The sequence below is a fragment of the Geospiza fortis genome, unplaced genomic scaffold (assembly GCF_000277835.1).
Source record: "Geospiza fortis unplaced genomic scaffold, GeoFor_1.0 scaffold425, whole genome shotgun sequence".
Classification (NCBI taxonomy): domain Eukaryota; kingdom Metazoa; phylum Chordata; class Aves; order Passeriformes; family Thraupidae; genus Geospiza; species Geospiza fortis.
The window spans coordinates 2,997,077-3,010,786 of NW_005054387.1; the positions used below are offsets into that span (position 1 = coordinate 2,997,077).

The following is a 13,710-nucleotide window of genomic DNA, read 5'->3' on the forward strand; positions in this document are numbered from 1 at the left end:
CAGGAAAATCTTTGGGTTTCCTCTGCGAGGCAAAGCCGAGGCAGCAGTGCCAGGGGGACCCTGGGCTTCAGCAATGGACTTTGGAGAGACTAAACACCAAGACAGGCCAAGAGAAACTTTTGAAAGACTGCTCACTCTACTTTCACACTAAAGGACATTTCACTTCATTCTCGACCAGAAAGGCCAGCTTTAATTTAAGTTTTAGAACATTTTCTTTTGACAGCTGGTAATTAATGCATCTCACCAAAGCAATTTGGGTACTGCCTGTGCTATGTTTGAGTGGAAGTATATAATTAAATGCCTTCTGACTTAAACTTTTTCTATAAATATGTTTGCAAACAGATTTTGAGGTGGCCAGTCATCACATACATAACTCTGACAGATGCAGAGGTGGATGACAGTCTGATGGTGTCAAAGTACAAAGGGATATACACCTGGAACCAAACCAAATCACATTTTTCCTGGTCACCTTCTAGCAAAGCACGTTGACTCCTGTCTCTGTTTCCATCTCTGTCCCATTTGCAAACATCTGAAGGTCTCAATTTATTTTTGTTTCCTGCCAATTGCTTTATGGAAGGGAAAAATCCCCACCCTATCTGATGCCTGTAAAATACCACCAGTGATTAAGCACTACACAGCCAATGAAAAAACCCTACCCTGAAATGTCTGAGTTATGATATTCAGAGCAACTTTTCAAAGAGAGTCAAAGCAAAAACACAAATCAAATTTCCAGCAGATAAAGGAGGTAGAATTATAACTGACTCTCTATTACTCACTCTGCTCACACCTCTGAGAGGTCACACTGACTTTGCTCAGAGGTTTCCACATCCCCACGTGGAGGTAAGTCTGGTAAACCTCCTCCCTCTCCTCCACATAACCGGTTCCTTTCAGATTAGGAAGGACCATTACTCACCCCATATCACAAACTCAGGCTTCTCACTGCAGTGCAAAGGTTTTGGAAGGCAATCCTCCCCTCCCTCTCTCATATTGAAATTACAGGATGATATTTTATCATTCTCAAGTCTCCACCATGCCATGACTGCTGCCCTGATGTCACTCATTTGAGGACCCTGTTTGAACAGCAGAGTTTTGAAAACTTTCTTTCCTATCAGCATTGAGACTGGCAGGTCAGGCTTTAATACACACGTGGGCCAGACCAACGTGTGTCATCAGGTGAGAATGAGCTCGAGAGAGGTGGACTCTGAAACAGGAGGGAGCAGACAAGCCCCAGCCATCGATACCACACTCACCTGCATGTTTGTTGCGCCTGTGACTGATCCTGGGAGTGGATGACCCATTTCCTCGTGGCAGGAAGAGAGCTGCACCTTTCACAGTGAGGAAGCTTTCGCTGATGCTGCAAGGGAAAAGACAAAAAGGGAGTGAGGAAAAGTGTCTTGTCTTCAAAAAGGAAAAAAAGCAATGAACAAGGCAGGTTAAAAGCACTGAATGCATGCTCTGTTCTTTTGCAATGAAGTGATTTAGACCAAATCATTCTGCTGGTAAAGAACTTTTTCCCCTCATGTAAGTACTGCAGACATTCAAAGCATAACTGAGAACAACACAAACAGAGAAACACTGAAAAGCAGAACATATGCTGGTGCCACTCTGCCTGCAGAGGTGCAACCTGAGCAGGCAGAGGGGATTAACCTATGGCTACATTTTCGATTTGAAAGTCAAGATGACAGATCCACATTTCTAAATGGTGATGAACAGAACAAGCCCACGCATCTGGGTAATTATGGACTCTGTTAACCCTGAGCTTTGTGGTTCAGACACAGCTGATGCCCTGCAGAAACAAATGTCTCCCTTCAGCAGTTAGCCAAAAGAAAATTAGTGTACACAAAAGATTAAGAAATCATAAAACTACTCTCTATGAGCTGCATGATGATTAACTCTCAAAGACCTATACATCACCAAAGCAAGAAACTGTAATGCTGTTGAAATCAGCCATCACTTCATGACTTGATTTTGCCCTTTCTGAAGTCACACAAGGAGAGAAGTTTGCAAAAAGGGGCCATAAAGAACTCCCAAGTGCTGAGGAACAGCTGGTATTTTAAGTACATCTTCCAGCCCTTTTCTTGCAGATGCTGTGGTTCGTGGAAAAAGCAAGACACGCTCCAGATTCTGCAACGCAGCCATCCTGTTGCATACTCGAGGGTTCCTGCTTTTCTCAGAATTGATAAGGCAGTCCTAGAGGCTTTGAAGAAAGCCACAAACAATTCTCTAGTCAACAGGATGGATGATGAATATGATAAGACAGGATGGGAGAGTCTCTGGCATCGTGCATCCCAACAGCTCCATGCTTTGAAAAGATGTTGGCTTGTCCTTCAAGACAACTCCTGTCCTGAGCAAGAGGTTAGGAACTTTTTTATTCATTTTTCCACTTAAGCAAATATCAAACCTAGTTAGTTATTCCCTTCCTCTAAGGGATGAGGACTGGGAAATTAATAGAGTAAAAATCCCTGCATTATTTGGGGTTGACTGCTGAAAAAAGGATTTTCTGACTACATTTTTAGAAGTAAAAGAATTAGAAAAAGCTTGTGTTAAAGTTGGATTTCCCCCTATGCTCAAGCACATTTCTGGGCACCTCTCCATTTTGCTGCCAGGGATATAAAAAAGGAAGTTTTCCAAGCTCTAGAAAAGCAGATGCACAGAGTCAGAAAGACTTTTCTCAAGGCTGCAGCACATCCCAATGTTTAGACTGTGCTGTCATAGCCTCAGCACTCCTGAGTGACAAAGTTTCTCCCAGAACTTTCTTCCTAAAAATTGAACCAGATGTCAAACATGCTCTGGGTATTTCAATGAAAACAGAATTTTGAAAATGAGAAAATCACTCACCCTAAATTAAAATAGATCAGAGAGTTCTCTACTTACATTAATGTTAAAACAAAAAAATAGTAAGCTCATTGGGCACACTGAACACGTTTCCTTAGACCATTTTCACATTAAAAATTTTGACTGAGCCTTTCTAGCTTTTGTTGACAAATAAAATCCTCTCCAAGTTCTCAAGGTACACAGTTTCTTACAGCCTGAACTAGAGTAACACCGAGTTATCTTAAGGACGCTTAAAATAATAATAATAGTATTATTAATGTTAAAAATAAATTCTCCTCCTCCCATTATAATCTCATCACAGAAGAAAACTGTTAAGAGATGTTAGGCTGCAGAGGAGGAGAAAGAATTCAGCACTCACAGACAGCTTTCACACTGTTCATTTTATCAGCGAAGCCAACCACTAATATTAGCAATCCTTTAGCCTGTGCCTGAGGTTCCCCCAGAAGGTGGAATTAGCAACTATTTTTAGTGGATAATGTAGCACGCAGCTAAGAGGGCCAGGAGGTTAAAAATCTTCTCAATTCCATCACTTTCCCTTATCACCAGCTCTCAGCCACCAGCCTGGAAAGGAAAGAGCAGCAGAACTAACGAGATTCCCATCAGGTGCATCCTTCCAGGAGGCCACCTTCTCTCCTAAGGCCAGGGGAGCCTTGTTTTGGGCCATTAACCACGGGCTTTAAGTGTAACTTGGTAGGACTAGGGAAAGGGAAAGTGATTTCCCATACAAAGGGTTGGAGCAGCTGAAGAATGTGGCAAAGCAGATCATTCTTGTGGAACAAGGAGGTCAGGCAGGGAGGGCAGGAGCAGGGCAGGAGATGGCCATCAGCACTGCTGGGAGAACAGCAGCTCCATGGAGACAACAGCCTCGTGCCAGATCCAGCTGTGGGGACACTCCCTGTGCAGCCAAGGCACACTGCTGGCACCTCTGGCATCACCTGCCCTGAATTCTAACCCCAGATGCATCAGTGTCCAGAAAAGAAACCCATAATACACACAAACACACAACAAAGCTCTTGCTTTGAGATTCAAGCAGTTAAGAAAATCTTGGGAGGAAAGGCAACAAATTCATGGGAAAGTCCAAGTAGCTCTAATACTAAATTCAGCAGATGCTGATTTTGGTGCCTGTAATGCACTACATGGACAAAAAATAAAAGTAATCACTGCCCTGACATCCTCTGTGCCACACTCAGATGGCTGCTCCATTTGGGTGCATCCTGTTTGGACAGCCCCTGGCATGATGTTCACCTAAAGCTCATATTTCAGGGCAAGATCACCTTTGGATGCTGTCCCTGATATATAAAGAAAAAGGATTCCTTGGGTGGGACACTAACAGCAGGCCCCAGTCTGAGACACTTCAAAAGCACAAGAGATAGAAAAGATGTCTGTGAAAAGGGCAATTAAGGCTCTAAACAAGTGTTGCCATCCACTACTGATTTCACCCTGCTGACAGCTCGATGGCTTCCAAGCATAACGTGGGCTTTGAAATACTTCACAAAATCTGGCTTGCCAGAGCCTACAGGAGCTTGAGGGCTCTTTGAAACACTCTCCTGGAACAGACTGGTGTTAAAAGACAATCAACGTGGTTAGGGGAGAAGTTGAGTCCAGGACAGCAGAAGACAAGAAGCCAACTTGGCACAGGTAACAAAGCTGAGCTGGGTTTTATCAGCGCCCCAGGCTTGTCATCAGTTGTCTGTACTGCACAGCAGGTTTTGTCAGGAGAAGACTTACTCAGGACAAACCTCTGAAAGAGTTCACAATCCTCAGCACTACAGCTGGGGGAAAATCCCTTCTGTTCCATGTTCACCTCTGCAGTAAAGCAGCAGCCTCAAGGCCACCAGTGAGGTGCTATTTGTAATTCCCTGCTCACTGGGAAGAGAACCAGTGCAAGCAGAAGACTTAAGCAACTCCTACAGAAATCACAACTTGTACCAGTTTTTCTCCCAGGCAGAAAAGATTTTGTAGAAACTGTACAAGTCACATCAGAACTATTTCAAGCCTTTTGCACAAAAGGCACAGACACTGCCCTCAGAAGGCTCTGTTTCTAACCAGCAGTAACAGCTGGAAACAGAAGTGATTCTGTGCCCCCTGATGTGCTGCCCAGGGCTGAGCTCCTCCTGCACAAGGAAATCACTGCACAGCTCAAACTAAATTCTCATTGTGCTACAAAATGAGATTCACACAGAACTTATAGATGGCAAACAAAAAATAAATGCCTTTCCAGATGCTACACTGCACAGCTCCATTCATAAACTGCAAGCACAAACACCAAATACAGTGGTTTGAGGACATTAAAGAGAAAGTGTTACTGGTTTAGGGGCTGTGCCAAAGAGGTGTGATAAATCACTGGATGCATTGTCACGACTCCCTGGACAATGCCTTCCAGCTCCCAGCCAGGAGCCAGGTGAATCTGCACCACTCTCCAATTTCAATGAGAAACCCTCAGTCCTCAGTATAAAATACTCTAAAAGGAATCTTACTGTTTTCTCTTGAAACTGCTTCACAATGAAAGGAGAGAAAACCTTTTTAGGAATAAGGCAAGGAGGCACCTGAACGGCTGCTGGCAATGTTTTATCCTAATAAACACTTAATTAAGTTATTGAGAGCCTGAGGATGACTTTCCAAAGTCTGCTCTCCTCACTCATCAGAGCAGCTCCTTACAGCAGGCTCTGTCCTGTCCAGCCCAGCCCTTGGTCGGGCACCTGCCAAGTAGCACAAGCAGAAACTGGCACCATTCCCTGACAGGCTCAGCAGGAGAAGTCCTTCCATGCACATCCTCCTACACAACAGGACAGGTCAGTGTGGCAAAGGCCAAACCCTCCTTGTGCTGTCACCTCCTCACTGCCATGCCCAAAGCACATGGGCACTGCATGTGGTCACATCCTCCCACCCTGCTCACCCTAATCCTTAGAAGAAATGGGAGATTGAAAAGTGGTGGCTGGGGAAATGAAGGTATCAATGTACTCCACATTTGAATGGAAGTCCACTACCTGTATGATTTACAGAAATATAATTTCTCTTAGTGGGTATTTATTAACCAGAGACCTGCAGAAAAGAGCTCTGAAGCAGCTACAATGGAATTTCAATGCCAAGCCTGGCTCCAGCTGTAGCTCCCCATGACAAGAGAGTTGTGCAGTCCCTCAACAGCCCCCCAGATTTTGCCCTAACACAAGCAGCCAATGCTGCCTTGCACATCTCAGCTGCCAGCTCAGCTCCATCATCTTCCCTTAAAGCAGTGGCTGCAAAACTCAAACCAAACAAAAAGGAAATTCCAAGGCTGGCAGGAGTGGCACAGCAGGCACCAATACTCAGCTCATTCCCGAGGTGTGGAAGGAGGGAGAGAGGGCAGCTGGGGACATGTGAGCGAGCTCTGGAGCAGCCAGGACTGCAAGAGCAGCAATTCCTCTGCAGCCTGCTGGGCCTGGCATGGGAGCAGTAACAGGAGGGCAGGCACAGCAGCCTGCAGATTTTTTCAGCACCTCAAGCCACTTCCTCTCCCTACTCCCCTTCCCAAACTGGCTGTTGTTTCCCCTTCTCCACAGGCAGGCACACCTCTCACTGCCAGCCTCCCACCCTTCACCTGCCCACAAGAAAAGTCCTGGTTAATAAAGCATCAGTCCCACAGCCAAGGGTGAACCAGCAGCTGGGTGCACAGCTGGATGATGTGCAGCCTGGCAGCCCAGGGCACTTCTCCCTCAAACACCAGATAAAAGCATTGCATTCCTCCGGCATCCCTCCCCAGGGAAGTGCCTCTTTCACCTTCACAGTAGTTTGTTTTTTAATAAACAACATCCCTACTTCCCTTGTTTACTTTTTAAAGCACCTACTTTAATAACTGCCTGCAGTATTAATGAATTAAATAGAGGAAAGCAATGGTTGGCTTCCAGTTTAAACCTTTGCTCCTAGGCAAGGGATTAAGGCGCTGGATTCTCTTCACACAGAGGGCAGATCTCAGAGCTGTGTAAAGCACAATACCAGGTACTAATAAAAAAACTCCACCAAAACCATACAAGGAAAATGAGAAGGCAAGGATAACTCAGGATTGCCCTGCACTGACATTTGTATTAACAGGGTCAGCTGGCAGCAAACACAGACAAGCAGAGGCTTCTCTGATACCCAAACCAGAAACAAACTCAGTGCAGAGCAAAACAAGGGCCACAACTTACGGAAAAGGGGTCACTGACACTGTCAGCAGAGGTGACACCACCGAGGGCAGGGAGAGAAAAGGGAAGTGGTTCTCCACCAAAGGCCATCTCTCACCACTCAGCACTTTTGCAACTTAAGAAACAGCCCAAGGAGAAAAACAAACTGAGCGTGGGAACCCACTTGGGCTCAGAGGTTTGACGCAAACTGCATTTTTAGCAACATCTGCATTTGTGCCTTTTTTTTAAAAAGGAACTGTCTGCAGGCACTTCCTCTGCTCCAAGGTGGGGCTCCCTGGAGAGAGAACTCAGCTTCCATGGCACAGACAGGCACCATCACAGAGAGATCTGCAATGCCAACTGTTACTATCCACATGAACTTACCTACTGGTCCCTTCTCGATAGCACCAGATCACCTTTTCCCTTGTTTTGGGCTCCAATATGGACAACTTCTGAAACCAAACTAAGTTTGCCAGAAGACAGTCAAGGGTGAGGATGGATGGGTGTGAATCTGAATTCCAAAGGACTAATTTCTTTACCTTGCTCCAAGCAAGGAGAAAATTTCTGCTGAATTCAGAGAGGGTACAACTTGCCAAAGGGAACTCTGATGACCATAGCTGTCTCTTCAAGGGAAGAACTGCTTCAGGTGCTTGAAACAACCACACCCAGACACAGTTTCAGAGACAGGATCAAACCAGCCTCAGGTCATCCCACCGGGCTGTGGGGAGCTCTGATACCCACTCAACACCCAAGTGAGTTACCAGTCTGCAAGTCACACCCACTGCTGGAACCAACCATGGCATGCCATTAGAGCTCCTCTGCCACCAGATCATTTGAATTGAGCTCAGAAATAACTTTGCAAACTTGGGCAGCTTGGGTATGCAGGAGAGAGCATCCTTTGGAGACTGCACAGAAGACAACAGCTTTGGGCTGAGAAACTGATCCCTGCCAGAAACTCATCCCTGCCTTGCTGCAGGCGAAGGGAGCAACAACAGCTGCTGTTTGCAGCCCAAGACTTCAGCCCACGCAGCTGCGACAGGGCTGCACTGTGCCGAGACAACCCCAACCACCTGCAGCATTCCTCTGCCTCCCTGCCCCGAGCCTTGCTCTGCAGGGCTGAGTTTCACACTCACATCCAATGTATTCCCTCACAGGCAGGGCTGGGATTCATTCCTTACAGGCAGAGGAAAGCAGACTGGGTTTTGTTTTAAGCTGGTCAGCGTTTTATGGTGTCTGATGGAAGTGAAAGCCCATGCGGGTTTCCTGTTCCCCTCACATACTCTTGGCCTAGAGATGAACCAGCTCAACAAACTCCTAAAGCCCAGGCAAGGCAGGCAGAGGCCTGGCAGGGACATCAGTCGCCTCCTCACCACCCAGCCCTGTGCCCAGCCTGCTGCTGGCAGCTCCAGGTTGGGTTTCACTGGGCTGCTGCTGAGCAACCCTGACACAGCCCTCCCTGTGCCACCTCGCTGCCCAGCCTGTCCCCATCACCTCTGCCAGCCCTCAGCAGCCTGGGAAGGGAAGGAATGTCCTGGTGCTGAGGCTGGGGAGAGGGAGATGTGCTGAGCTGAGCTTGTGGCTGTTGTCACCACTGAGAAACAGACTGGGGGCACGTCCTGCTGATGACAGATCCAGGTAATGATTTATTTCATTGGGCACAGGTTGTAAGATCACTATGGCAGTGAAGAAGGAAATTAAGCAGGAATGATAAGTTATCACAGACTGAAAAGGACCCATTTTCCACGCAGCACAAATGGCAGAAAGCTTTACTGCCCGTCTCTGTGGCTATGCAGCACAGAGGGAGTGCCAGCAAGGCACATGCAGGTGGCCCATGTTCAGCCTCCGAGGCAGCTTCAGAGAATCCATCCAGAGAGAAAGAAAACGATTCCAAAAAGCAACAGCAAAACAAGTTGTGCAAACAAAGCCCTGATGTCTCTGGAATTTGAGACTGAAGATATGCACAAAATCGTTCTTCCTGCAGTCCAAGCACGAGCACGGCAGTTCACGGACTAGGAAGGGGGCGGCTAACACAATTAGGATGCTGATTAAGAAATCTGGGCACTTGGTGTTTACAGAAGAAATTTGATTCTTTGCACTTTTTAAAGCAAGAGACCCAGACCGGAAGAGAGACCATGAAAGGAATTTGTTTTACATGATAGTCCCCAAAGGCTTCCAGGTCTCCAAGTCAAGACATTCCCAGATGAAAGCTCTACATGACATTCTTCTTGTGCCATATACTGTTTAAACACCCTTTGGGCATTTTTAATGCATACCACTGGGTTCATGGAGCAGGACAGCAATTCCCAAGAGAACACTCCACAGTGTTTTACCGCCACATGCCGTGCTCCTACCAGCTCAGCCTGCCCAAAGTGAGCCAGCTGCTGTGGTACCAACAAAATGCTTTCACAAAAATGTTCTTAGAAAAACTTAAATCAACATCAGAAAACTTCCTAAGATTAATCTATCACATCAAGGAACAGAGAAAAATAGCCACCAGCTTTTTGATTAGTTAATCTTCAGGAAGAACACCCCTCTGATTGACACATACTTATCTTTTTTCTCTCTAATTAACACAGTCCATGTTGATTATCTTTAAACCACACAGTAATCTCCTCTGCCACCAGAGTTTGAAAGCATTTCCTTCATACACAGCACGTTTCTTTTTAAACCTTAAATGACAGCTGACAGACCCTCCAGCAGTTCATTAACAACCTGGTCTCTCCCCACTATGATTAAATGCATTTAAGATGAGCTATTTTATAATAAATTTTTATGCCAATCTCCCCGCATGTCACTGTCACAGACCTGACCATGTTTGGCCTGACTGGCAGTGTCCCACAAGAAGGACCCATCTGCTTTAAATACGACTGTAACACAAGTCACAGGAGACACACCGAGGTCAACTTACTGTCCCTCCCTGCCACAGCCAAGTCCAGGCTCCCCTATATTTAGACAAAGAATGTCCAGCACTTTACAGATGGAAGGAGATCACTGACTTGCCTGAAGCATGGCCAGTGCTGGCTGCCTCTCTGAGATGGGTGTGACCAGAGGTGACAAGTCCCCAGCACCCGCTCAAGGCAGGGCACCCTGTGTCCCCACTCTGTCCCCAGCAGCCACGGCTGCCCCAGGCACAGCCCCAGGATGTGACTGGTTCAGGAGGATGCTGCTCTGTCTTTTTCTGGTCTCAGAATGGATGTGGCCAGCACTGAGCATAGCTGTGGCCAGCCAGGGAGCAGAGCTCCTGCTGCCTTGAGAAGCAGAACTGTGCCAGGACTTGGCTCTGCAACCACCCCAACCAGGGCATGGCATGGAGGAATTACGCTGGGGAAGCTGCCTGGCTCTGATCACAGCCTTGTTGGCTGCCCTCAGTAAATACATTAACAGACCCCTGTAAATAGAGCACCAAAACAAGGACCACTCTGTCTCTACACAAAGAAATCAATGCTGAATAATAAGCCTTTTCCTCCTGCTAAGAAGAAGCAGATGCTTGTTTACCAAAAGCATCAAAAATCATCAAGAGGCTGTTGGATTTGACTCATAAAAATATAGAAGGAAGTTATTTGTTCAGTATTTTAACTTCTGCAGCACTCAGCACTTTCAATTTTCTCTCATTCTTACTGCCTCCTCCCCATGCAATGGTATTTGATCCCTGAATGACAGTTTCCAGCAGGAACAGTAAAATCGGGTTAGGAACTACTGTCCCTTTAGATTACCAAAAGGGACAGTCAGCAGTAGCCAGTGATGTGAGATGGTTTGTGGGCTGTTTCACAGAGAACTGACACGTGCCAGGTTTCTTTCAATAGGTTTTGATTTGAAACTGGAAGTCACAGGGAGCTTTACCTGTTGTGATGATCCAGCCAGTAACTGGGCCATTGATCTGCTCCCCCTTGCAAATACACCAGGGACTTTATTTTAGGGAACAGGGAAGCTGCAACTAATAACTTGAAATTTTAATCAGCTAGAAGTAAGGAATCAAAGACAAAGGATCAGAAACATTTTATAGTTGGAATAGTTTAATGGATTCTGCGCCTTCAAACCAGGGCAACACTTAGAAGGACAGTTCCTTGCACAAAGTAAGGTCAGTACAAACTTCAGATTCAATTTAAAGCTGCAAACCAAAGAAGAAACACAGCTTCCCTCTGGGTTCAGTGACCCAGCACTGAGGGAATGGGGTGACAGCCTGGAGAGACAAGGCTGCTTGTCCCCAGGAGCTCAGAGCAGCACTCCCAGCACACCTACCCTGACAGCAGCCACAAGAACCACTCCAACATCCTGCTGGTGTAAGTGACAATCAGCCTCCGGAGCCATCAGGAAAAGCTCTCCAAATCAGACCATGAGATATAATTATGATCCATTTCAAAATGCAAGCTCAGCATCACTTTCCAATCCAACTCTTCCCCCTGCGGATGTTACAAGTTCTTCCTGGAGACAACATCCCTTGTGACTCTGCTTTTTCTTTTGGTGCTCTGAATAGGGATCAGCTTACCAGGAGTCCTTTATTCCCGAAATAATTTCCATTAATCACTCACCATACACCACTTTAAACAGAAGCTGACAGACTGTGGGATGTCTAACACCAGCACAGCATCTCCCAACTTAAATAAAAGCTGAAACGAAGGGCACCCTAAGAGGCAAAAGGAACTGGGAGATTCTAAACAGAAGACAAGAAAACTTCTTCAAAATGTTCCTAAGAATTGAAGTGTTTTTATACAGCTATTTTAAATAAAAGTAGGGAAGCAGTAGTGTGAACCATCCACTCTTCATGCTATCTGCTCACAAAAAAAAGTAAATTAAAGGAAAAACAGTAAAGTGCTTCATTCTGAAGCATCACCCTGCAGTTTTGCATTTGTGATTTCTCAGCACAGCTGCAAATTAACCAATTCTTTTAGCACCTTCATGCAACTTTCAGGGGGATGTCAATGCTTTACTTCAAAATGCATATAAAGGAGTTTTTAACTCAGCATAAAAACCCTGCATAGTTTTGCTGATTAAGACTCAGATTGGAAACACATTAAATAAAAGTTTTATTTTACAGGAGTTTGAACTCAGAAGAGTAGAGATTCCAGATGTGTTTATCCCTGCAAAAGTCAGGTGCTAAATTTCAGCAGAATTAGCACTTTAAGCAGTTTGGCAGCCAATTTTCTGTGGTTAACTCAGGTCTTCGTATTTCCTAAAAGCATAGAAACCCCTTTAAAAACCACACATTAAAGTAGAAAGACCATCAGAATACTAAACACTGCTATGTACCACAGAACCAGCGAAGTCTCTAACAAGAACACAGTGTACTTTAGGGAAAAGGCTCTTAAACAGCTTTTAAAAAGGCTCCAGAATAGATATTTGCTTAATTTCAAGCTAGAGAGCCTCTCATAGAACATTTCATTATGTACTTGAAGGAACTAAGGACAAAAGAGTCAGGAAGATTACAGCAGTGTCAAGGCTTTGCTGGGGACTGTGCTGGGAATCTGGGTGATGTCCTGGTCCATCTCCTGACCCCATTTCCCAAAATGCAGCTCCTGGGCTGGCTCAGCACCCCCACACACCAGTCCTGTTCACACACACTGGGCACAGCATCACCCACCTCTGGCGTGGGTATTTGTGGCACCCCCACTCGCTATCAAGGCACATGGATATTCCTCTTATGCTTTCTTGCAATTTCCTCATCATGGCAAACCAACAGAAGGGCCAGAAATGGTGCTGACAAACTGTTTGTTTTTATTTAGACTAACTGTCTTTCGGTCTTTGCGCCACAGAGGAATGCGGCTGTTCCACTTTGCATTTGTTTTTTGATTTCTCCATCTCTTTCACAAAGCAAATAAAGGAAAAAAAAACAACAAACCAACCCTAACAATAACAACAACAAAGCCAGCGACAAGCTCTTCACACACCACCATGCAATGAGCCCTTTAAAAACCCAAACAAGCTAAACAAACAAAAAAACCCAGTAAAACTCCTCCCACAATTTGGGTTCATTTTAATTCAGTATCGAGTTGCAGAAAGCAAGCAGGAAACTAACAGGAGGACAAAAGTAAGACTAATGATAGCTTTCTACACATTGTGCAAATGGGATTCCCTCTTACTTTGTAACCTGACCAAGGTAAATTTATCATTTGCTAATCAAAATGACCCTACTCCAGTCCCACCTGCCATTTGGAGTCTCACAAAACACCAGCAATGCACCCATAACAGAGCTGCCTGTGCCTGTCTGTCAGCTACAGGTGCCTGAGCCAAGCCACAGGTAACAGCCCTCTCCAAAGCATCCAGTTGGAATTCTGTACAAAAACAGGCTGCAGGGCAACAAGAGGCTCAGAGAAGCAAATTTATTCTCTTCATGCTGGCAAACAAATCACAGGGAGTGAGGAAACCCAGCACAGTATACACCATAACACCACAGTACAGACAATTCCAAGCTCCACTCAACAGGGGTCCCAGTCCACCCTGGGCACCTCCAGAGAGCTCTGGACCTTGGCATGAACTCACTCTGACCCACCTGGGTGCCCCCACTAAAGCCACACTGCAGCAGCCAGATGTCACAGATGTGTGCTCTGCCAGGGAAAAGCTGCAAGTTTAACAGTGCAACCAGACCCCAACCTGTGGCACTCCCGAGAGGCAGGAGCCAGCCCTGCCTGCTGGGACAGCATGGAGCTCATTAAGCCATTGTGAGAAGTGTGTGAACAAATGAAAGAGTTCGCTAATAAGTGACAAAGATCATTTGTTTGAAAGAAAGGAATAAATCATT

General features: G+C 45.8%; 1 protein-coding gene across 1 annotated transcript in view; it reads right to left on the minus strand.

The window, feature by feature from the left end:
* The window catches only part of SSH2 (slingshot protein phosphatase 2), a 79,592-nt gene that overhangs the window by 31,139 nt on the left and 34,743 nt on the right, over positions 1–13,710 (minus strand). Inside the window, 1 exon segment of the mRNA XM_031060637.1 lies at positions 1,251–1,354. Within this exon segment, the coding sequence (XP_030916497.1) occupies positions 1,251–1,354 (104 nt within the window).